The following is a 26,844-nucleotide window of genomic DNA, read 5'->3' on the forward strand; positions in this document are numbered from 1 at the left end:
GGAATGAAGGACAGAGTCAAGGTCAAGCTTATTCTTTTCCTCTTACATGTTTTTCCAAACTATTTTTTTTTTTTTTTTTTTTTTTTTTTTTTTTTAACCCTCTCTTTCACTTTATCCTATTAGCTGAAAGCAAGCAAAGGATTTGCCTGTCTTGCCTCTGGGCAGATTTGCTCCCCTGCTGTGTAGTGGCTCAGTCACAGCTGGCAATCTGCTGCTGCATTGCCCTTGCACTAAAACACCCTAAGCTGTGTTCCGGATTTTTTTTACATGATGAATCTGACCACTGTGAAACCCTGCACTCTTCCATATTTCCACATTTCCTCTTTCTGCCCAAGGCAACAGTGTTTCCTGTGACGCTGAAGCAGCGCAGAACTGGATGACTTACCTTAGAATTAATTAGGCAGAAGTTCTGCTGTGTATAAAGGCAGCTAGCTAGGGACTTGGAGGAAATATCCACAGCTTTTGCCCACAGGAACTCTGTGTGTGTGTGTGTGAACTTTTCAGAAAGATGCTGGAATTTCTGTTCAAGCACAGCTCAGGATGTATTGAATGGCTTGAACCTGCAAGCTCAAGTCTGAATAGAGCTAAGCACTGAGACTAAACTTTGACGGTAATATGCTCCAGCCTCTGTAGGGACACCCTGCTAATACAGTCGGTGACAGCCACGGTTCAGGATCCTGCCTTCCCAGAGAGGTTTAGAAAGGCTGATGGAATGTATTTAAAAACTACATAAGATGTACTCCAGTATCTGTAGGTGTTTTAATTACCAACCCTGTGATATACCCTGTTTAGAGCATGGATTTGTCTACCTTCAGGTTCTGGTTCTGGACACTTGTTCACTGTTGCCCACAAGCATTTTCTTATTCTGCTATTTATCGCATTAACAAATATTTCACTATCTCACTGTAAAGCAGATTTTTCAAGTTTTAAGTAATTCTTTTAACTCTTTTTTTTTTTTTTTTTTTTTTTTTTTGCTAATCTACCTGCTCAATGGATACCAGATCTGGACACTATCTCAAGCCTTGTGCTTTGCCTGTTAACTACTCTCACATGGGAAATTGCATACAGCTGATTGTTCACCAGCATCTACAAATCCTCTCTTGCATTCCCACTTTCTGAAAGAGTCTTTCATCCTGGGTATACTCATACTTATAAAGTTGAGCTCTCTGCTGATGAACATAGAGCTAGCTGGCCACATTCAAATCAGTTCAGTTTGCTGTGACAGGTACTTCTAGCACCTGACTAGCGTGTTGTTTCTGTGCTATGCATAAATTTCATTTGCAACTGTTTTATACTTTCTCCCAAACCACCAACAAAACACCTAAGCAGCTCTGAACTAAAACTAGAGACAGTTTCACATCTTTCCACATACACTGTTACTGGGTGATGATTTCTGATGTTAGTTTTCTGCTGCTTTGAGATCTAATAGAAATTTGTAAAACATTTAATACCGGAGGTATGTTTTTGAAAAATGGTATTTTTATTAAAGAAGGATATGTGGCACTGATTTAAATGTCTTACAGAAGTATAAGTACCTACACTAAGTTATTTTTTCCTGAAAACTTCATAACCTTATAAAATTATATTGTTTGAGTCATCTTCTGAACAGACTAGAATTTTTTTTATTATTTATTTATTTTTATATATAGTTTTACTTGAAATTAATATTATGCTTATCTTTTTAAAGTCTATCAACTTTATAGATTTCCTCTAGCCCTTTCTTAAGCCTCTGCTAAAAAGCTATTGCAAAATTAACTTTTTTTTTCCCCCCATTTGTATACCACTCCTCTCTTAATTTGTCTTGAATTTAGATGTCTCCATGAATACTATAAAAAGTCCTCAATTTCAAGAACTTCTACATTTCATCTCAGTCACGACATGCTAAGCAATGAAAATATAAGTATGATGTTAAATGCTTTAGTGCGCAGCCCAGTCAGCTCATTACCTCAGCCTACTTGTATGAGATCTAGCCCATCAAAAATCTGGTTGCTTTCTTTTATTCGAAACCCCTGGGATGGACAGCAACATGCCCTGGAGATCTGAGATGAACACACAGACCTTATTTTTATTACAAATCAACAAAAGAGTCATCTCTTTCAAAACACTAGGACAATATTAAACATACTCGTAAAGCACAAGCTGTCTTGCGAAAGGCAGTGGCACAAACAATGGGGTAAAGAAGCTATGCTGTACCCTGACAATATTACAGCCCAGGCTATACTGAGTAGCTGTATTAATTCTACAAATATGACTGGAGACCACACAACTACTATCGTGAGATTGCTTCAAAGACTCCCTGGATGATTTACCTGGATGATTTAAGCCCACTGGTATGTATTAATATTTATGGCAGTGGAACCACAGAAATTTAAAAGAAATTAAATATGAGTACATTTTGCTGGGTGAGACACATTGCACTGAACATAAACAAGTTAACGTGACAGAATTATCAATGCTTTTATGGAAGAGTCTTAGCTGTTTAATTATTTATCGCTAATGTTATATTGCAGTATATTTATTTATACAATATTTAAAAGAAAACCAAAGCCTGCTATTTATTCATGAGAAGATACCTTGTAGACTGAGAGAGTTCATTAGTGCATCATAAAGTTACCAACAAGTCAATATGAATTTTATCTTACCCAATTCTTCATCCCCAACCTAACAGTGCAGAGAAACACTCTGCAGATAACCAATACAGATTTAGATTCAGATCCACAAAAGAAAGATTAATACACATATTCCTTTTACATTAAGGACTGTCCCATTCAGATGAACCACAGGCAAAGCACAGTTCCCTGTGCTTTGGGAGTCAAAGGACATTATCACCACTATCACCACTTCTTCATATTTGCAGAGGACATTTTGCTGTTACTCTTTTATTTGCAGATTCCATGGGGATTAGATAAAAGATGAACACAACTAAAACAAACAAACAAGCAAACAAAGCAAACAAACAAAAAACAACAACCCACATAACTCAACATTTAAGGTTCAGATTGTGGAGAGGTCCTTGATTCCGTGACTTTAAAGGTATGTGTGTGACCCACAGAAGCAACATCCCTTTTATTTTTCAAAACTCATCATTTCCAGCTGCTTTCAGTCAACCTTCAGCTGCCTAAAAGGCAACATGCATAGCAAATTTCTCTGACCATCAGACAGGAGCTGGGAGACTACATTACGATGACTCAGACTTGCACCACGAGAAACCTTGCAGCTATTCCTCAGCCTGAGATAGTAACGGTATCATGCAGTAACTGCATCTTGTATGGACTAAGATGGTCTCATTGATGAAAGACCCAGGCCGACATATGAGGAATGTGCACTTGTATCTGAACAGCATTATTGATGGAATTTTTATTTGTGATGACGAAGTCCCCATATTCAAGCATTCTGTCTAAAAGCACTCACAATCTAACTGAACTACACAAAACTACTACCCTACACAGACTACACAAACCAGGAGATCAAACTACATGAAATAGATGGTGCATGAAAACCTCAAAACAAACTTTTGCTTATTTCTGATGACTAAAGCTGTGAGTAAAGAATGCTTTCAAAGCCTATAATTTGGTGTTTATGTTAATATTTTGGTGTAAGCACCATCTGAACAGAAAATGTACCTTAAGTTTATGATAAAAAAAAAAAAAGGAACACTTCAATTATAGTTAAAATACAGCTCTGCAATGCTGTGATTACTACGTGAAAGTGAAACTGAACATGAATCTTAGGAGTCTGCAGGAACTTTACTGACAATGCTGTAGAAAAGGCAGGTCACAAATCTTAGCAAGTTATTTAGTCTTCCCTCCCCCTCCCCGGCTAGAGGTCGCCTGGACTGTCCAGAGTGAACACAAAATGCAACCTAGCAATGTGGGAGACAAGTACATCCGTATGATGTACTGACAGTTCAGATGCCGTAACTGTTGATCTTGCCAAAGCTCATTGTTTTTGCATTTAAGCAGCAGAGCTGTGAAAATGGTATAAAGCATTCTAGGATGATCCCTAGGGAAATAAGTTAGTTCAATTTCTTAAGATTCCTTTTATAAAAACTCACTCTTAGTGCCTATATACTATAAATACTTATCTCTAATTCCAGATGGGATTTTTTAAAAATACATGTTTTATGTTGACTGTGTGGTAATTCCTATAACAGTTTATTCCATAAAGAAAGAAAAACACAAGCTACAATTTTATTAAGACTTTCATTCATGAAAACAAATTATCTATGCAACACAAATGCCTCTGAGTTAAAATCCTCTACACTACTTTTTCACTGAAATCAGTAAATGACTTAATGTAAAAATGATGTTTTTCCCATCCAGAAGTACCTCAAACTGGAAGACTTTTGAGATGAAGTAGTATCTATCATTCATTCCACAAAATGTTTGGCATTTCTGACACAGTGAGGCCCTGAATACTTGTATTTCTTCCTCATTTAATGACCTATTTAGACTAAAAACCTGAAGAATTCAACATTAATAATCAAAGAATCACTGAATGGTTGAGGTTGGAAAGGAACTCTAGGTCAAGGTCATTTGGTCCAACTCCCTTGCTCAAGCAGGGCCACCTACAGCACATTGCCCAGGACCATGTCCAGGTGGCTTCTGAATATCTCCAAGGAGAGAGATTCCACCAGGTCTCAGGAATACCTGTACCAGTGCTCAGTCACCTGCACAGCAAAGTGACCTCATGTTCAGACAAAGCCTCCTGTGTTCCCATTTTGTGCCCATTGCCTATTGTCCTGTCACTGGGCATCACTGAAAAGAGTCTGCCTCCATCCTCTTTGCACCATCCCTTAGGTATCATTGATAAGACTCCCTCTGAACCTTTTCTTTAGGCTCAACAGTCCCCAGCTCTCTCTACCTTTTCTTCATCATTTTTATGACCCTTCACTGGACTCTCTCCAGTAGCTCCATGTCTCTCTTGTACTTTGTTGTGGAGCCCAGGACTGGACACAGTACTCCAGGGGTGACATCGCCAACACTGAGTAGAGGCAAAGGTTGACCTGCCTCAACTTGCCGGCAATACTGTGCCTTATGCAGTCTGGGATACCATTAGCCTTCTTGGAAGCATGGGAAGCATGTTGGCTTATGTTCAATTTGGTGTTCACCATGACCCCCGACCAGACTGGCCTCCAACCAAACTTTGCGCCACCGATCACCAGCCTAGGCCTGGCCATTCAAGCCATTTTCAACGCATCTCACTGTCTGCTCATACAGCCTGTACACACATCAACAGCTTCTCCCGATGACTTGTTATGCAAGACTCTCTTAACCTTGTCTGAAATTAGGTTTGTCATGTACCTTTGCAAACTGAAGTCTTTAGTCACAACTTTGTTTAAAACACACATTCAAAATTTATCTACTCTTCATGAAAGTCGAAGCACAGTGTGCAAATTAAGCTTAGAAGGTTAAATAGTTTCAGGCTTCTTTATGAGCTATTATTAACTTCATTATTTATGAGTCCCTCTCTTTGTTGTAACGTTCTTCAACTGAAGGTTACTGAACTGTAACTTCCTATCAGAGCATCTTTAATTAGCCTATCTTTTCCCAATGCATTAGAAAGCATAGTGAAGAAGGAAGTACCATCTGATTTTCTTCTCCTGCTTTTTACACAATACCACTACAAATGACTGAGCTCAGTGGGACTCAGCCCTACAAATGCTTTTGTGAATCAGGACAAAATGGCTGATGTTAATCTCTTTGTTCACTGTATTGTTTTTTTGTGATGAGGAAGGTTGTCTAACAAAAGAAAGAAGCTTTATTCTTCAGATAGAAATGGTTGAAATTTCTTTTTTCTCCAAGAAAAAAAAATGAAGAGTCCAGTATGATGACCACCTGGCTTTCAGATGAAACTCTTAAAGTCTTTTGATTGTTCAGCTCTTACTGTGTTCTTAAAGCCTTTACTGTAATGTATTCCCAACTTGGTTAAGCCACTTCACTTTCCTGAAAATTTCAGAAGCAGTTAGCATGTGCATCACTGTATTGGTGGGTTTTAATTGATTTAATCAGTACACCAAAGCAAAATGATAAAAAAATCACAGAATGTATGTCATAGTTTGGTAAGTAAAAATAGTTTAGGATCAGATTCTGCCAGCTTTATTAATAATTGTACAGCACCTGAAATCTGATACTACTTCCAAAAAGAGTAAAACTTGAGATGAATCAGGGTGATCATTAATAAGAATAAGATGGTTGCAGTGCATGGGAACACTATCCTTTCCCCCTCTTGACACTAGGGATTGCCACTGTCATTTAGAACATCTGGAGCAGCTAACAAAGTCAACAAAATGTATGTATTTTTCTGTATTTTAAAAGACATAGGCAGATACCTAAAATAATGCGCCTCGAGTACTGTGTTCAGTTTTGGGTCCCTCACTACAAGAAGGACATCGAGGCCCTGGAACACGTCCAGAGAAGGACTACAAAGCTGGTCAAGGGCCTGGAACACAAGTCCTGTGAGGAGCAGCTGAGGCAACTGGGGTTGTTTAGTCTGGAAAAGAGGAGGCTCGGGAGACCTTCTTGCTCTCTACAACTACCTGAAAGGAAGTTGTGGGGAGCTGGGAGTCAGCCTCTTCTCGCAGATAACTAGTGAAAAGACTAGAGGGAATGGCCTCAGGTTGTGCCAGGGGAGGTTTAGGTTGGAAATGAGGAGACATTTCTTCTCAGAAAGAGCAGTCAGGCATTGGAACGGGTTGCCCAGGGAGGTGGTGGAGTCACCGTCTCTGGGGGTGTTCAAGGAAAAGTTGGACGTGGTGCTTAGGGATATGGTTTAGTGGGTGACAGTGGTGGTAGGGGAATGGTTGGACCAGATGATCTTGGAGGTCTTTTTCAACCTTAATGAGTCTATGATTCTATGATTTCCTCATATACTTGGTAATTAAGGCTTTTAAGATCCCACATTTACCCACACCTCTGCAAGACCTCACTGGTAGTAACAGCTGGTCCCTTCAGATCATATTAAGGGCTCAGGGTATGAAAAACCACTCTCCAACACACCTAGTACATTATAAGGTCCTCTCTTTCCCTGCAGCAATAACAGGACAGATAGGTAGCATATAAATCTCTTCTAGAAAATGCCAGCTCAGGGAAAATACCACATGTTAATCAGAGTACCTACAGCAACAGCTCTGACACAGAATCATAACAACAGTAACTCCAGCCAGACAGCCTGGAAAATGTACACACTGATTACTGCACGTCCTTGAAATAATATTTACTGTTTGTTTTTGTTCTTGAGCCAGAAGAGATGCAGACACATTTCTGCTTGTTAGGAGACTGCAAAATCAGACCAAAGAGCTATCCTATCCCCGAGTATGAATTTTATAGTAGGTACTAAAGGATACAGCTCAGGAAAATTAACCTGCCTTTGAATTCACATGAGCTCTCTTCTCTCCACACCTATTATTTGAGGAGCTGCTTTGCCTTGCTGAGCCACGTACAGATGACACACAAAGAGTCTGTAACTTAGGTTTCTGCTCCTACAAGCTACTCCACATGGGCAGATGCCTGACTCCTTGCCCAGCTTTATTGAGGCTGAAAAGATCTACAGAAGTATTTACATCCCTTTGTGCAGGACCAAAATCAGTCACTGTGTATGACTCCTGGAATGACTAATTACAATTCATAGTGCTGACCTGCTCTGACTCAGTAGTAGGCCATGACATAAAATAAGCTATGTAAGAAGTGATACCTCACCTGTGCTCTGTGCTACAGAATTACCTTTATCTCAAACAAAATAACAGCTTCCCGTCTGTCCACAGTCCTTCTCTGTGGAAAGGACAGAACAAAGCTTATTTGCAGAAGGTCTGTGCTTTTAGAATTTAATTACATCATTTACTCTGATCTCCTTTAAATCATAAGCATTTCACCTTTGCAACTTGAACTGAAATCAGTAATTTATTTCTGACTGAATTAACATATGTTTAGGCAAAGGCTACCTTCCAGCAGGACACTGAGCTTAGAACTCAAAATATCAAAAAATAGAAAATCCAATAATTCTCTTCATACTGCCCCAGTAATTAATCACCGTGGTATTGAACATTGGCACCTAGTTTCCCATATGAATTTATTAGGATTCAGCTTTTAACCATACATCATTTCTCTGCTTAATTTAAAGGTCTTTTAGTTGATATATTTCCCTCCCCCAAAAAAGGCTCTTTTTTGATTAATCAAGTCACCCTACAATGTTCCTTTTGATAATCTAAATAAATGGAAATATTCAAGTTTCTTACTGTATGGCATTTTCTCCAGGTGTCTAATATTGATAGTTTTTTTGCATCCTCTTCCATTTTTTAAAACAACGTTTAAAAATGCAAATGTGAGAACTGACTGCAGTATTCTGGTGTCATTCTCACCTATGCTGCATAGGGGCAAAAAATTGTCTTTCAGCTTCTAAACACTACTCCCTAAGCTTGCAAATCCAAAGATTGTATTAACCTTCTTGATTTTATACTGCAAAAGGAACTTGTATTCCATTGCTTGTCCTCTAAATCCTTTTTAGAGACTCCCCACTTTTGCAAGAGTAAGTTTGCCTTCATTTTCATTGAACTGTTTTGTACTTACCTGTATAAAAATGTGCTCCTTTTAATGGCCACAGCTTACCAAGAACTCCATGCTTCTCTCATATGTTTGCTCTATCCCCTTTATTACCCTTCTCCTCCCAAGAAATTTTATTAGTGAATAGTCCCTATTCATGTTCTGATCATTGGTAAAAATGTAAGGAGCCTGAACTCCAACAGGTTATCCTGAAAGCAATTGTTCAGCTCTCATTTAAAGCAAGGAACATCTAAATATAAAATATATCTCAGTTTTCAACTATAAAATATCCCCCACTGTGCTTAAAATTCTAGCATACTGGAACACTGTTGTTTAATTAGAGTAAAAGGCATACATTTTGGGAATAAACTTTTTCATTTTGGGAATAAACTTTTTTTTTTTTTTTTTTTTTTTTTTAATTATTAGGACAGAATAGCTTTACCTATTGGCCAGTTTATCTACTATCCTCAAATTTTGTGTGATAAAAAGCCTTGAAAACAAAGGTGTTAAAAATGAATCAACCATTAAGCAACATATTAAATACTTTTTCTTTTTTCTTGGCATGAACAGCTGCTATTGAATGATTCAAATCAAACAACTCAGTTGATATCTAACCTAAGCATACAAGCAAAGGCTGATTTAACTGCACACAAAGTACTCAGTCAAATGCAGCACGAGTCTCTGTGGAATTGCTGGACCCATTTTTCATCTGCATGCTTTTACTTCCAGCAGTACAAAACACTAAATGTCTTCTGTCAGTTAATGACCACTCTCTTTCTGTTAACAGCAGTGAGTGATGAGCCATTTGGCAGCTAGGAGATGGCACACAAGATGAGATCTGCTTTAACGTGAGCTTAGTATTCAGCTAGTAGACAGAACTTGACTGGATGAAGTACTGGGAGGTCAAGTTCACAAGCACACCTAATGATCACTGGGCTGGAAAAGAAGCCCAAATGTTTAGCATCTTGTTTGGATCTGAAAGAAAAGTGTGGGGAGCTGGGGGTTGGCCTCTTCTCACAAATAACCAGTGACAGGACAAGAGGGAATGGCCTCAAGTTGTGCCGGGGGGGTTCAGGTTGGAAATGAGGAGACATTTCTTCTCAGAAAGAGCAGTCAGGCATTGGAACGCGTTGCCCAGGGAGGTGGTGGAGTCACTGTTCCTGGAGGTGTTTAATGTGGTTGGACGTGGTGCTTAGGGACATGGTCTAGTGAGTGACAGTGGTGGTAGGGTGATGGTTGGACCAGATGTTCTTGGAGGTCTTTTCCAACCTTTATGATTCTATGATTTTTTCTATGATCTGAATAAAACTAAAGAGGCCATGAACTGCTAAAAGTTGCCACTCCAAACCCATTAGATTGCATTCCAGCATATACTGAGTTCAGTTGTGAAGGTCCTCCTTTATTAGTCTTCACATGAGCTCTCTTTGGCCTACACACAGCTAATTCTAGGAATCTGAACTTCTGTACAAACAAAGCACTAAATTCTTGGGAAATTTACTCTGTTTCTACAGTTACATCTCTGCCTCAGCTTCCCTGATCTTTAACTCACCTGCAGCATTAAAATATTTTTAGATGTGTTTTTTACAATGAGTTACTGAGAGTTCATTAAAAGGGGTACATTAAAGTTCTTCCAAGGAAAAATGGTGTTAGCTCAACTCTGAATGCTTTTCAAAGCATTAACTCCCAAGCAAGGCTAATTTTGATAACCACAACAGCTAGTTTGTCATCTTGTCATGATAACAGTAAACAAATCTGTTAGATAAAGCTGTCTACTAGTGTAAATTGGCAAAGATGTGCTGGCAAGTCAGAGTTTGGCCCCATCTTCCCTCAATATTAAGTGCATAATGCTTGCTGTGTTTGACTCTGGCCAGCTCTCCACATCACAGATACTGAATACAATACCTGCACGGCTGCCAGAGTGACTTTGCCTATCACCTTCCCCAAGGAGACAACAACGCAAAACACACTTTACTCTGAGAAAAGCTCCACTCACCCGATCTTCTTCTTCTCTGACATCTGGCATGGTGCTGATACAGAGGCTGACTGCAGTGATGGCAACAAAAGAGATTGAAATACAAGCAAAGATCTTTCCTGGGATCCCTGAGTGGGGGTTCTCCACCATATCCCTGAGCTTTCTCATGCACAAACTCAATCGGCTATTGTCCTGGAAGGCACATTGCGTAGTTTCACTAAATACCATCTCCCCTTCATACAGCCTGGCCTCAGCTGCCTCCTCCTCTTTCTGTCGCAATCTCTTTTTACAGCACCATTCCAGGTGGTCCTCTTCTATTCCCCAGTACACAAGCTCCTCCTGAAAAGAAAGAGCACACATCTCTCTGAGCAGCCTCAGCTTCCCAGCTGTCAGGAAAGTCATGATTGTCCTGAAGGCACAAGGATTACGGTCAAAAAAAAATTCATTGCAGCTAACATCATAGTCATCACAGATGTTCATGATCTCATCATAATTGTTGCAAGACTTTAGCTTCCCAAGCCTGGTCAAGGGGCAGTTCTCCAAGGTGGTCCACGGGATTTTGTATTTAATGCCACCTACATTGATGATCACAAACCTGGTCCGGTCATCCAGGCGGGCTAAGCAGCACAAGTCTTCCCCAGGGTGCAGAAGTTTGGCGTTTTTGTAGAAAAGTCCTTTCTTGGTTTGCACTTCACACAAGTTTTCCAAGTTATTGAAGGAGTAGGAGCTGAATGCAGGATCTGCATTTCCAGTGAGTAATGCCATTTCTTAATACATTTGTGGAGTTCATAGGGAGGTAGAGGCTACTCAGACAAAAGCATCTGGTCCTTGATTGGAGAGTTGGTCTGTGAAACAGAATTATTAAATGACAACAAAATAAGTGCTTTGCTTGGTGAACAACAGTCTTATCCCAATAAACTTTTCTCCATGACATTACTTTTCCCCCTATTACGTTAGAACCATAAGTGCCCTATACCCACTCGAAAGTAAGAACTTAAACTGCAGTAAGGTTGAAAGCCACGTCCATACTTCTATAGTTTAGTTACTGAATGAATGGAAAAAAAAGTGTGTTACTTTTTCAGCAATTTCTTTTCTACAGGTTCAAGCTCTATCCCAGATGTTTAGGGAAGGGAAACTGGGGCTTTTAGACAAATGGGAATTTACATTTTAGCAACTTAAGGAAGGAACTTAGTTGCAAATGTTTTTTGATTATTTTGGCCCATCTGTTTAAAATACCTATTACCAAAATGCCTGAAGTGTGAGGGAAAATGTATGCCTACAGTACCATCAGAAATGTGATTGCAGTAATGCTGGTAGCTGCTATTTTAAATTTGCCAAGTTTAGCTACTAATAGCAATGAATATGCTGGAGCTGAGAATAAAGTTTGCAGCCAGCACCCAAGCCAGTTTGGGTGCTTGTGCACAAAGTATGTACTACTGGGATTCATTTGCTACTGTTGTCCCATCAAAATGCATTAAAAGCAATACTGGGCATATCTACCAGTAGATAAAAGCAGAAAGGCTATGCTCTCTTGCCTAGGTAACTGCCATACAGTCTAAAGAAATCTCCTGCAAGGAGGTGCACATTCTGCCTCTGAGTGGAGGCTGTCAGAGGTGGCAATCTGGAACAAAAATCACTCCAGGAACCTTGGGAGATTCTGGTGTGGTTTTGACTAATGGAGGTGGAAAAAATGCTCTTAAGCCTGGCAGCATCTCTGAAATGCGAGGCACAACCTCAGAACAAAGCAGAGATGGAGGCGACCTGCTTGCTGCTTTTATTTCTGGATAATGCAGAATCCAGCTGATCACAGTTTAATAAAGGTAGGTATTAAGATGGTGATTGCTCTGCCCTCTTCCTGACAAATGTTCCTGAACAAATAACCAGGGTGAAATCAGATGGACTTTTCCCACTGATTTCAAAGGGGTGGCAGAAAGCAAGGGGCTGGCAACTGGATTTTACCCTCCTTTTCTAGTCAGGCTACAAGACAAAAGGGAAGTTTGCAGCTTTTTAATGTGAGGTCAAAGATTCTTGCTGCAAGAAGTTTTGCTCAGACAGCTAAGTAGGCTAATATGCTGCTGCACTCTGCCTTACCAAATCAAGCATTATGGGTAACTCCGGGATTAAATTTGTGCTTTCTGCTTACACGTCCTTTACCACTTCATCATCCACAGATCTCTTGAACATATTTTTTTCACCTGGTACGTTGCTTCCTCACCTTTTCCAGAGCTCTCCACCAAAGTTCTCCACAGCTGTATCTCCAAAGCAGTGCTAGGATGACTTGAATTGCTACCATGTAACTACATTAGTGAATCACCTAAAATTTCCTCAATTGCTTAAATGTAAAGTAGGAAACAAGAAATTGGCATGAGTGTTGAGACTCCACAAAAAAGATTTGGACAGAGAATGGATGCAGTGATGGTGAATGATTTTAAGAGAATGTAGAAACCTTGCAAGCTGACAAAGGACAGGAGAAAAAGTTGAAGTGTGAAGGATGGTCTAATGTTACTGATAACAAGATGGTAACCATGAGGTTGTAATTCCATAATTTATAAGCAACATCCTCTAATTCCCTTTGAGTCTCACGTCAGCCTGGAGAGAATACTGAACAAGAGGATGCCAAGAAAAATTAGAGCACATTCCCAGAGATGCATATTCCTTTATCCATAATCAACTCACTATCTCTGAGTTCATTAGACTTAATCAAAACTATCTCCAAAAAAAAATTGGTGAATGCTTGCTACTCAAGGCCATGAGTCATCCTCTAAATACTACCAACCACCTCCAAGTGAATCACAGCAATTGTAGTGGTACTCCTGCTTCTATGTTTCACTGAGATACATACATAGCATTTTAGAAAGGCATTTAAGTTGTATATTTGTAAGTACTCAGGAAAAGGCTGGTTTACATACAAAAAAAGGTGCTCAGTCACCAAGAGATACTTTTTGGCACTGAAAAAATTTTGAAGAACCAATGATGCCAAAATGTTTCTAGTTTAATTTAGGGCAAAACAGGTTTTTCAGACATTCCTTTATATGTGCCAACATGAACAACAGACCAAACCTCATTCCTCTGAGTAAGGGCTAGTAAAGGGTTGATGATTGCAACATTCACTCTGAGAAACAGGTGCTTTCATATCATAGGCCCGAGTGCAGCTGGGGTTGCAAATACCATTACTGTCACAATGAGAGAGCATTGTAAGCACAGTGTATGCCTTAAGAATTTACTCTCTTGTTACTTTTTGTCAGTAAGATAAAATATTCACTGCCGCTACTCTGGGAACTGTGCTTCTGTTTTCATGCCTTGCTTGTTACACAAGTCAACATTTAAAAAGTAATGTACATTGTTTTGACATCAAGTCCAGGATTTGCTTTTCTCCTCTCCCCCATGGAGCAAGTTGTTGCATACAGGAATCAGATACATTTCACAGAACTATTTTGAATCTAATCTTATATCTGCTTCTTCCTTCTTCCAAGAAGCAGCTAATTCAACATGAAAATCTGGAAGTACAATTTTATTTCAAAATCTCTGGCTTACAGATGGTTAGATTTTTATGTTGTGAATATAAAATTATGTTGATTAAATGTGAAGCTTAAGGAAGTATCCATTTTTATTTTTTACTTTTTGGTATAGTCAGAAAATAAATAGAAATTGATATTAGAAGTAGTTACAGATGCTGATGCCTTTGGTTTAATAGGCTGATTCTGGACATTACTGTTCAGCTCCTAAAGTAAATTTTTTTGTCCTCATTCTTGTCCTCATTGTAAGACAAACACTCCATGATTCCATAATTTGTAACAGTATACATTATTAGTTAGCAGCAATTGTTTTGGAAATCTCAGCTAAAAGATAAGCATGTGTATAAAGTTGTATTCTTTTTCTCAGCACCTCTGTAAAGTGGTTGCCCAAGACCAGGACCGAGATGTCAGTGGAATGGCATGAAAAAGCTTGTTGTGCCACTGTAACTGCCCTACAGAAAAACAAAAGACATTAATGCAGGCTCCCAGTCAGAAATCTATACTGAGAAGTAAAATAACCCTAGAAAGTATGTTTCTGATCTGACATGCATGGAATGTACCATGACCTTCGCTGAATATTAAAGGGTATTTCAAAATTATGTGGGTCTTAAAATACTTTCTGCATGCCATGGTTATTTACCGTATGCACATGCCTACTGAAACCATCCCATTTAGGATTAACTTTAAAAGCCAATACTTCCATGTATTGGCTACGATACTACATTATCATCCATTTGACATTCCTACCATTTGATCAGACACATAGGTGCGGGAAGGACTACAAAAACAGAGCCTGTAATACTCTTCCCTGTAGAGTGACACAGGACAGAATTTGGCTCTATATTTGTTGTTCATCATTTTAAAATGCTGCAGAAGAAATGCCGTATAAATGCTTCAGTTTGAATGACAGACTGGGATGGCAAGGAGCAAGAGCTGTACTGCACGTGAGAGAGCAGGGGGAATGCACGGGGCTCTGGCTAGCAATGGCAATGAGCCTGTCAAGAGCTTACGGGTCAGGACTAGAGGGCCAGATGGAGGAACAGGGAACCCAGGAGGAATATGCAGAAAAATGGTTAGGAAAGCCAAAGGCCACCTAGAATTGAATCTGATGAGTGTTTTGAAGGATGGCAAGAAGAGCTGCAGCAGGCATGCATCAGCTGCAGAAGAGGAGAGAAAATGTTGGCCTGCTGCTGAGTAGCACATGGAACTTAGTGACAGTGGAAAAGCCCAAGGTATCTATTGCCTTCTTTGCTTTGGTCTTTACTGATAAGACTTGTCTGCAGGAATCCCAAGCTGTCAAGACCAAAGGTAAAGTATGGAGCAAGGGAAATTTGCCCCTTGTGAAGGAGGATCAGGCTAGGAAACACCTGAACAGGCTGGACATACACATGTCCATGGGACCTGACAGTGTACATGCACAAGTACCAAGCAAGATGTTGATGTTATTCTGAGGCCACACCTGACAATCTTTCAATCAAGAGACACTTCTGAGGACTGAAAGAAAGCTAATGTTATTATTGTCTTCAAGAAGGGCAAGATGGATCTGGGCAACTACAGGCCAGTCAGCCTCATCTTGATCCCCAGGAATGTGATGGAAGAAATAATCCTGGAAAACATTTCTAAAAACATGAAGGAATCACGAGAAGGTGACTAGGAGTCATCATCAGGGGTTTATGAAGAGGGTAACGTGCCTGACCAACCTGACAAACTTCTGCGATGATGACAAGCTTGATGGACTAGGAGAGCAGTGGATACTTTTTATCTTGTCTTTAGCAATGACAGGGACGATGTTTTATCTTGACTTTAGCAATGACAGGGGTGCCCACTGAATCTTCAGACACACTGAGGAAACACAGACTAGATTAAGTGGGCAGCCAGGCGGACTGAAAACTGTCTGAACTGCTGAGCCCAAAGGGTTCTGATCAATGGCACAAAGTACAACTGGAGGGCAGTCAATACTGATGTCCAATACTTTTAAATATCCTCATTAATGACTGGATGATGGGACAGAGTACACACTCAGCAAGTTTGCAAACAATATGAAATCAGGAGGAGCTGTTGATATATCAAATGGTTGTGCTGACACTCAGAGGGACCTGGACATGCTGGAGAAATGCACCAACAGGAACCTCTAGAAGTTCAACAAATGTGAAATGCAAAGTCCTTCCTCTGGGAAAGAATAAGAGAGGATAACCCCATGCACCTGTACAAGCTGGGTGCCAATCAGCTAGGAACTGTAAAAGTGAATGGGGGTCCTGGTGGACTGCCCATTAGGAAGATTGCTGTCATCAGGTTGAGGGAGGTGAGATACTGGTGCAACACATCTGGGAGTGCCACATTCAATTCTGGGCTCCTCAGTACAAATGAGACTTGGATGTACTGGAGAAAGTCCACCAAAAGGCCATAAAGACAATCAAAGGCTTGGAACATCCAACATATGAGGAAAGACTAAGAGAGCTGTGGCCGTTCAGCTTGGAGAAGAGAAGGCTCAGGGTGATCTTATCGTTGTGTATGAGATGGCAGGCAGTAAAGATGGAACCAGACTCTTTTCAGTGGTCCCCAGTGAAAGCACAAGAGGCAATGGGCACAAATAGACACACAGGAAATTCTTGCATTTCCTATATTCTTCTTAAATGTAAGAAGAAACTGGTACTGTGAGGGTGGTCACACAGGCTGCTGAGAGAGGCTGTGGGCTCTCCATTCCTGGAGATATTGATCACAGGACACAATGGTGAGAGACTGTCTCTAGCTGATGCCTCTTTGAGAAGTGGGGGTTAAACCTGATGAACTACAAAACTTCCTACCTCAACTACTCTGTGATTTTGTGAATATGCTCTTTTGAACTTTTGCTTTCAGTTACAAAGTTCTGAAGGTTTATACTCATACTATGGCAGCAAAAGGAAGCCACAAGGCTTTTTAGTAATTAAAGTTTTAAAATTTTCCTTGTGAAATGAAACACACTTTGACAGAGCACAGGTTACTTTGTCATAATTTGAAGTTGCAGACATGAAGCATAAATTAGGGTGAATACAAGATGCTTTCTCTCAAGCCCAAAGAGAGTTGAGTCAGTGAATTCATTCTGCAGCACTCAGCCATTTTCAGTCAGAGGCAAACTTGACATTGCTGCCTACTGCCAAAGCAGTGTCCACAGCTTACTGTGACATTATTTATAATTTACTATGTACACAATTATTTCAATGGTAAAGCTTACACATGCAATTGACCTTACATGTGGTGCTATTACAGTTAATGCTTTGAATGAAAATGTTCAGGAGATCCATGTTACCCTTACACTTCATTCATTTTGGTAGAACCTGGATTCCCTGCCAGATACTGTGGAAACCTGAAGAGAATGAAGAGGTGACAGCACCTGCCCCAGGGGCTTAAACAATATAGAACAGGTGGGATGCAATAGACAAATGAAAAAAAAAAAAAAAAAAGAAAGAAAAAAAAAAGAAAGAAAGAAACTGAGACTAGGAGGATATGGAAACAATAAAACACACCTTAGGAAAAAAGCAGACTTCTGATCTGAGGATTAGTTTCTGAGTTTGTCCACTACAAATATTTTTGCAGTCTGATGCTTGTCCATGCAGGCAGAGCATTCATAACTCTAAGGGTTGCATTAGACTACTTTTGGCAGCAGTGTTTGAATATCTACATTCAAATTCCCTTGCTAAAGGAACTACTCTACATGTGTACAAGTTGACCAAACTACAAGCCAAGACATACAGTGAGGTCAACAAGGGACTACAACTTGGACACAAAATTGGAAAGAGGTCAACCTCAGCAATACAGATCCAAGACTTTGTACCTCAGCTCTCCAATCTATGTTAAATATCTTTGTATAAAGACATGGACAGCATTTGTCTCACACTTTTCTTCGAGTTTTTGTTTCAAGTTTTCTAAGCAAGAACCATCTTACTGCATAGTTGTACTCCTTCAAGCACAACAGGGGTCTGATTCTGCCCGTTTTTTTCCTACTTTTACATCACAAAAAGGAATAAGGAATGAAATTTCATAAGGAATGAAAGTGGGACAGTAACACTGGTTAAACCAGGAGCACCTAAAGCACCTTTCTGCAAACTTTCTGGAGCAGAGACAACATTGATAAAAGCAGTTTTAGAATTAATCTAGATTTCCAAAATCATGAAGACATGTAAATACAAGTTGTTTGCTATGTATGGTGCTGGCTTTACTCTCAAAACACTCAAGGAAAAAAAAAAAAAAAACATGAATGAAAATTAGCACAAACGACTATAAACTAGTAAAGGGTATACCACAAAGGGCAAAGGGGAGATGGGTTAATTTCACGCAGAGTATTTTCTATGTAACTCCAAAAAATTGAATTTTATGTATTTTTGTATTTACTATCAGTAAACTTTAATATCAATAACCTATTAAACACACTTAGAAAAGGCAGTAGTCCAAGAAGTTGAAATTGTGAACAATCCTTTATTATTTCTTTTAATTACTACATCAGTTACAGGAGGCAGGAGCACAGTCTTACACACCTAGTTGAGACGTCCCCCTCTAACAAAGACAGGCTCCTCACAATGGATCCAAAAAGCTAAAATAGCCTTCTCCAGAGTAGTAGTCTGTGGCTACAGGGAGATGCTACATCAGTTAACCCAGCAACAACAACAACAAAACAAAAACAGGAAGAGTCACACTGCAATGGTAGTTGCAAAATTCAGCATGTGAAGCTGGACATTGTGGGCACATCCTGAATGAAACACACATTTTCTTTTAACAATTTAATTAATTTAGTAGAGGAAAAAATGAAGTTTTGTTGTCTTCCCTCACCACATCTTTGCCATGCTGCACAATTAGCTGAAATAATTCAATTTGTAAAATGAACAAGTCAAATAACTTGACTCAACACTAATTATTCTGACGTGTCCATAGCTATACAAATAGCTCCATTAGGCAGATTATGAGTTATCTGCACTTGCCAGAGCTGTACAGTGAAAGCATTATCAGTGTGAAATTCTTAAGAAATCAGAGACTTAGTCCAACAAGCTACCTTAAGGTATGGGATCCTTATCTGCATCTCCATAGCATAAAATAGCCTTTTTCTGCACTTCCACAAGCTTTCACTGTCCTTAAACAGAATTTATTTATTTTTTCCATGAAGCTATTTGCACATTTCAACTGCACAGCAGATGAAGACAGCCATGCTAGAAAACAGGCAAATGAGAGGAACTAATGCTTGCTTTTACATTCTCCCCAGAATTACAGAATTTTGTTCAGACTAGCAAGCCTGAAGATGTCACAAACATCTTAAATTTTGGAGTGAACTTTCAAAGTCTATTTAAGTAAAGGGAACTGATGGATCCTAAGCAGTAAAAAAATGGAAAAACCTAAAAGATTTGGGCAGATCCTACAAGGATTAGGCAGAAAAGTTTTTCCCTACAGTTCCTGTTAACTACAAACATGGGTGAAGTATACAGTCTCAAGAGTCTAAAATTAAAAGGTATTCTATGCAATGACATTAATGATAAACTAAAATCATATTGAATTCAAAGGGAAACTTCTCTTTAAATAGAGAAAATGGGAATATTCTTCAGGTCAACACACAAATAAGTTATGAAACACATGAGAGAAAGAATATCAGCAGAAAAAAAAATGCATAAGATCCAGTGTTAACTAATTAAATCTAACAAAAGGAGCAAGATGCATCTTTATACAAACACTTTATCTTCTCTGTGAAGGATTTCATACGGAAGATAAAAAAGCCTAGATGTTCATTTAAAACCAACAGGCACTTGATAAAAAAAATCTATTTGAACATATATATATAATAACCATTCATACAAATCTGTAAATGGTCCAAAAAGATACATAAGAAGAGGTACACTCACCCTTTTACTAGGAAAAGTGCCCCAGCAAATAATCATGAACATCTGAATGTGAAACTGGGCCGAGAGTGGCATCATACGGTCTGAACTCTGTATTTCCAGTCAGGAGCATAAATGCTACATATTGTATTAAATCAAGTATATTAGTCATCTGGGTGGGAAACTGCTAAGAATAGAATTGCAAAAACCAGTAGGGGAGATCAGAAATAAAAGATATTGGTATCTGCATTAGAGAGGGAGCTAAAAACTGCTTTCCCTATTGCAGTGATGCAGATCCACTGGAACACCTGAATCATAATTCCATGACTTGCAAAGACACCGTAACTCATTTGTTTTTTCATGCTGCCAGAATTTTGGCAACTGAAATGAGATAATCTGTTTAATTTCCCGGGTGAGAGGAATAAACAATGCTGTTTTAACACACTACACAGTCTGTCACTTGCATTTGATGGTACCATTCACATGGTACCTTAGGCCAGCTGTGGAAACATAATCATGACTGAAGTAGATATTTAAAAAAAACAAATGGTTTCTGATGATTAGTTATGCTGAAGTACAGCAATCTGAAGGCATGGAAGGAAATACTTCAGATTGGCAACTAACACCATCATAAGTAGCAAAGTTTAGTACTGTCACACAACCATATCTGATTCTCTTACACTGGTTGATTAAACAGGATAGAAAAAGGATTAATTGTTAAATCTCCTAGAACAAACTCATGCATGATTCATAGAAGGATAGAAATTTCATTGTCTAGTGGCTGCCAGGATTCAGGATCAAAGGCACCCCGTTAGCATGGCTCAGTCACTGACCAAGCAAGTACAGACAGAACACATTTTAATTTTAAACTCTTGAGACTGATCCATGTTTGTAGTTAACAGGAGCAAACAGTACTCCATGTGCAATCTAACCACCTCAGACTCAAAAGTATAGCTCTTGATCTGAAGTCTGTTCACTTTAGCCATTGCTAGGCTTTGTTCATATCCGGTACCTTGTTCAGATGTTCTGGAAACAAAAACTGGTTATGAAAGCACATTTTACAAGCATACTGTCTTCTTGTAACCAAACTAAGGTTTAAGAGACCTAAACAAATAAAACACAATTTGAACACAAAGATCTGTTTTTATTTTAAGAAAATATAATTCTGTAGAGAAAAACTTTTCTGCCTAGGGATGTTCTGCCAGTTTTTTACTACTTAGGCTCCATCACTTCCCTTTTCTGATGAAAGCATACTCCAAATTTTAAGACATCAGTGAAATCTTAAAATTCAGCCATTTGAGCATAGTATCAAATCAGCACAGAGAAAAACATAGGAAAAACAGGGATGACACGTAACTGTTTTCCAGCTGAACCCATGATATCCATGATAACCCATGAATCTCACCTGTGGTGTGATAACCTTGACTGGCCATGAGATACCCTCTCACTCCCCCTCCTCAGAAGGAGGCAGGGAGAAACTACAATGGAAAAGCTAATGGACTGAGAATAGGACAGGGAGATCACTCATCAATTACTGTCACAGGAAAAACACACTTGACTCGAGGAAGATTAATATACATCTAATTAATAACAGAGTTGGATAGTGAGAACTAAAATTAAAAACATCTTCCCTCCACCCCCTCTTCTTCCCAGGCTGAACTTCACTCACATTTCTGTGCATATGCATGGGGACAAATATAAATATAAATAAGGCTGCAATTTTAGAACTGTTCTGTGAGGTGACCTTTAAAAAGAGAGGGTTTTTTAACTCTACAGTAGAGCTCCAATGAGGCATGGTGCCATGTACTGAACACTGGGAATAATGAAAAAAATGCAACTAACTGGTGCATAATGCAGTGAGCATTCTCTGTCCTCTGCTCTGTGGGCGGAATTAGGGAATCCTGTCTGCCAGACATGTTCTTAAATGAAAAGGCTCTCCAGATCTTGCCCTGTATACATGTTCCATTTTCACAACTAATAAGTTTCATTGTCTGGAGATGAAGATCCCAGAGCCTTTTTATTCTGTGTAGTCTTTACCAAGTGACACACACATTTTGCAGCTTTCAGGTGTGGTGAACTGGAAATTTTGGAGCAGCTTGAAGTAAATTTAAAAATATATGTATTTTTTCTGATTTAAATATGAAAATGAATAATATAACTAGGAAAGTATCCCTCATGTGCTTATATTATTTTAAACATAAAATACCATTTTAAAACACCATTCAATTTCATGACATATTCTGTTCTGAATTCCTCCTAGGCATGTACCTGTACTAACAACATTAACCTACTTAAAAAAAGCTGACAAGATGAAGTCAGAGTTTCTGGGTGTAAATGTTGATGTTTTTGGCTGCTGGAATGGTAGTAGATGGTTTGGATATTTTTCCTCAATCAGGTGACAGCAGAAACCTTTGGCAATTTTGTGTAACAGATCTCACACTCTTGACCTACTGAAAATGAAGATGAAAATTTCTGAGGATGAAAATGACCCAAAGTAGTTCAAGGCATCTCTGTAATTCATCTCATCAGCATCCCACTTTTCCTTGCCCTGACCTGCCATTGCTGCATTCTGCAGAGAAACCCTTAAATTCATTAAACATGTTTGTTCATTTCTCTTACTTCAGGCAGCTCGCAGAGCAATGGTGATAGAATTTTTAAGACCTTGCTCTCTATAAATCTGTATTTTTGATGGACTTCTCTAAGTGACACAGTGGCAGTGAGGGAATTTCACTGTGAAGATGATGGCTTTAAAATCAAGTAACATATGACTGTCCCAATTACATGCAATATTTTCAACAATCACATTGAACCCTTCAAAAATCACATTCCTTTCCAAAAACCCTGGAACAGGCGCAAGAGGTAGGGTGACAGTCTCAATAATTGCGTGCGTAACAGATGAACACATTGCACTGACATATTGCTGGAGAACATTGGTGGACCAGAGGCTGCAAATACAGACTCTGGCATAACATTAGAGAGAACTGCTTCAGTGACAGAAACATAAGAAGCTCAGCTCCAACCATACCTCCTGTCTAGGGGGTTTTGACCCAACAGGTTTATAAGAACCACTGAGTAAGGAGAGCCCTTGGGGCAATGAAAGTAGGTAAGAAAACATTATGTTAAGAAAACAATCCAGGCCTTTGGGTGATGCTCAGGTTGGTAATTTATTTACTAATTGTTTTAGCAGGTATTTTATTGTGCTAGTAAATGTGCAATTGATGTTCTCCATGAGAAAACACTCCTTTGTTCAGAACACCTTCTGCTTCTGCCAAATTGTTCACCGTTGTTCTAACTGAAATACCAGCAGATACGCAGAAATACCAGGATAAAATAAAGCTATGGGGTTCATTTTACAGCATCACTGCTACTGACAGGGGTTTGTTTCTGAGCAGTTATTTTCATTTTGCAAAAGAACATGTTGTTACTCACAAAGTATACATTATTCTGCAAGTGCTACAAGCAATAAATCCCTCTGCCAGAACACAGAATCATAGAATGGTTTGGGTTGGAAAGAACCTTATTTTCTAGCTCACCTCCCCCTGCCATGGGCAGGGACACCTCCCACCAGACCAGGCTGCTCAAAGCCCCACCCAACCTGGCCTTGAGCACCTCTAGGGATGGGGCATCCACAGCTTCTCTGGGCAGCCTGTGCCAGTGCCTCACCAGTTAAACGTTTCCTTGTAACATCTAATCTAAATCTACCATCTCTCAGTTTAAAACTATTACCTTTTGTCCGATCGCTACATGCCCTTGTAAAAAGTCTCTTCCCATCTTTGAACAGAGTCTCCTTTAGTTACTGGAAGACTGCTAAAAGATATCCCTGGAGCCTTCTCTTCTCCAGGCTGAACATCCCCAGCTCTCTCAGCCCTTCTTCATAGGAGAGGTGCTCCAGCCCTCTGATTATTTTTGTGGCCCTCCTCCAGACCTGCTCTAACAGGTCCATGTCTTTCTTGTGCTGGGGGACCCAGAGCTGGATGCAGCACTCCAGGTGGGGGCTCAGAAGAGTGGTGTAGAGGGAGAAATCCCACTACCTCTGGCACACTCCAATCCTCATGGGTTTCTTCTCCAAGTTGTTCTTCCCCTCTGTCTTAAATCTCATTACCATCAGAAAGATGACCAGGAGTTTAAAGCTACTGCAGTCCATTACCACCCAACCTTCTCCTTCTGTGAGGAAGGCTCCATGAGCTGCACTATCTCATCATTTTAAAATGGAAATTTAGGAGGTAATTAACCCAAGGACTTTGTTCAGAAGGTGTGTAAGACTTTTCTACAGAATCCAGGGCATCCAGGGCTTCTTCAGGGTTCCCAGTAGATGATCCTTCTCACGTGGTTCTAACTTCCCAGTGCAACTTACATATAACAAAGCTCCATAGATATAGGGTTATTATGTGGTGCTGTGCAGACACACAACGGCTTTCACATCAGCAAAAGCACTACAACCACATAAACTAATTTACCCTGCACCTGGATTACGCTGGATATCTGACACTTCAAGTCTGAACATAAATACCATGTATTGCAGGATCACCCTAGTGCCTGCCTTGATGACTTTGCTCACAACCGTATGTACAAGAAGGTGTTCTGCAGTTGAATAAGCTGGTCTAGCTGGTCTAACTCATCAGGTCACAGTTTTTTTTTTTTTTTTTTTTCCTTTTTCTTTTTCTTTTTTGGTGGAGCACTGCATTACCTGCATTGCTTGGGAAGAGAAGCTTGATGCTTGGCTAAATGAGAAAGCAGAGTTTCACAGATAACAACAAAAAGGAAGGTATGAGCCATCTCAGTTTCAAGTCTGCATTGTGAGTGGCAAATATCTAATGTGCCTTTTCCACTAAGGAATTTAGAGCCTGGTCTCTATAAAGGCACTTTCACTCCATAGCGAAAGTACTGAGTAAAAGTGTTTCTACGGCACAGTGCTTATATGTTCAACAGCTCTGTGATATTTGCATCATGCAATAAAACAGAACACCCCAGATTTACCTACCTCTATTTTACTTATCCTATGGCATTACTCCCCCAAAAAACTTCATTATTTTATTATTGTTTTCCTGCTAGCCACTTCTACTGCTCATACAGAAGGCATTGAGGAAATGTGCACAAAAAAAACTTTTGTCCTCTGTCCTCCTGAAAATTTTAAATAAATATAACATTTCATAAAATATAAATTCATATCCCCTTTGCTTTCTCACCAAGTGAAGGGTAAACATGGATATCAGCATCTACAAATGTAAGTAAAGATAAGTAAATAAGTAGATAACAGCTACTTAATGAGGATGTTTGAAAGGAAAGCATGTAATCTGATTTGTAGTGCATAATTCTTTTTGCATAATTTATTTTACACTTTTATTTAATGCATTTAGCAGTCTTGGTAGCTTACACTGACACAGAATTGTTTAGCTTAAGCTCTGAAAAAGTAGCTGCACTCCAGTTTATTCAGTCCCCTTCCCTACAAAAGAATTAGCTCTCCAAAGTCAATCCCATACAACTACATGAAATAAATATTAAGCTGCTGAATAATTCTACATCCTGACAGGAATTTGCAGCCCCATTTGCTCTCATAAACACTGTGCTGAACTATACCATCATACTCTGTAAGCCACAGCCTCAATTGAATCAACAGGAATTGAAAGGCTATGGAAACAGGCTACTAGGGAGGTAAATCCTCAGGCTTTTAAGGGGCTGGAACAGAGGGGATCACTGGCAAAGCCTGCCTGATAGAGATAATCAGTAGAAAAGATCCTATCAATGCCATACAATGAGTCCGGTTCATAATATAAATATCTGTGTTTGCAGTCATTCCATGGATGTTTTTGTGGCTGTAAAGAATAGCTTCATGATCTAGAAAGTAAGCAAAATGTAAAATAAATGTAAGACATGAGCTAACACAAACGGGTTTACAGAAAGAGAATGGGAAAGAGAAATCACTTAGCTAAACCTCTTGTGGTTGACAAAGAAACGTAAATCGTACTGTTCCAGAGAAACTGCGATAATGAACTAAGATTGCTCGGTGGTTTTAAGCTTACAACAACTAATGAGTGAAAAAGAAATATGTAATTTCCTGAAACACTGTGAAAAAGGAGAAATGAAGGATAAAAGGTTTTGAATAGAGACAAATATGGTATGAAGCAGCTACTTCATTATTTTAGAGCCTAATCCAAGCATATGCTGAGCCCCTGCACGTGTAAATTAGTAAATGACAAGCAAAATATAATAGTAATAAGCTCTCTGCCTCTCTCAGAATCAGGCCCTTACTCTGCAATATCACCTAAGAAAACTGTTTCCAAGTAAATGCATAACTGATATTAAGGAAAAGCTTAAATGTGTGTGTATTCCCCTTATATATTTTCCCCATACATCTATATATTACACACACACAGATATATTCCCCTGAACAAACAGGGCAGTGACAGACATGAGATCTGAGACATGAAATGCTTGTGTGTTTCCAAGCACAGCCTTCAGGAGCACAGGGCAAGGAAGGAACAAGGGTCAAATCAGCCATCAGCTCCCTCCAGCTTACAGTGGAAACAAGGAAGCTTGAATCTGGTGCCCACCCAGAGAGCAATCTGAGACACCCAGGGATGTCTGAGAATGGCAGATGTGATGTTGGTGTGATGTGTTTGGTAGCATTAGTGCCTACCTCTCTACTTCTCAGGAAGCTGTAGAGAGCAATGAGGTTGCCTCTTGGCCTTCTTTTCTCCAGACCAGACAATCCACATATCCTCACAGTAGTTCCCTTCCCTTCCCTTCCCTTCCCTTCCCTTCCCTTCCCTTCCCTTCCCTTCCCTTCCCTTCCCTTCCCTTCCCTTCCCTTCCCTTCCCTTCCCTTCCCTTCCCTTCCCTTCCCTTCCCTTCCCTTCCCTTCCCTTCCCTTCCCTTCCCTTCCCTTCCCTTCCCTTCCCTTCCCTTCCCTTCCCTTCCCTTCCCTTCCCTTCCCTTCCCTTCCCTTCCCTTCCCTTCCCTTCCCTTCCCTTCCCTTCCCTTCC

At 39.6% G+C, this 26,844-nt stretch overlaps 1 protein-coding gene across 3 annotated transcripts in view; it reads right to left on the minus strand.

Annotated features, from left to right (window-relative positions):
* KCNG2 (potassium voltage-gated channel modifier subfamily G member 2) overlaps positions 1-26,844 on the minus strand; it is a 72,218-nt gene that overhangs the window by 11,290 nt on the left and 34,084 nt on the right. For 2 of the 3 annotated variants that reach the window (XM_035318169.1, XM_035318167.1), the window contains exon 2: positions 10,531-11,354. In XM_035318169.1, coding sequence (XP_035174060.1) covers positions 10,531-11,274 — 744 coding nt within the window. In that variant the 5' untranslated portion in view covers positions 11,275-11,354. Of the gene's footprint in view, positions 1-10,530; positions 11,355-19,885; positions 19,909-26,844 lie in introns of those variants that run through there. The other variant, XM_035318170.1, reaches the window with a different exon arrangement.

This window comes from Oxyura jamaicensis, chromosome 2, assembly GCF_011077185.1.
Source record: "Oxyura jamaicensis isolate SHBP4307 breed ruddy duck chromosome 2, BPBGC_Ojam_1.0, whole genome shotgun sequence".
Taxonomy (NCBI): Eukaryota; Metazoa; Chordata; class Aves; order Anseriformes; family Anatidae; genus Oxyura; species Oxyura jamaicensis.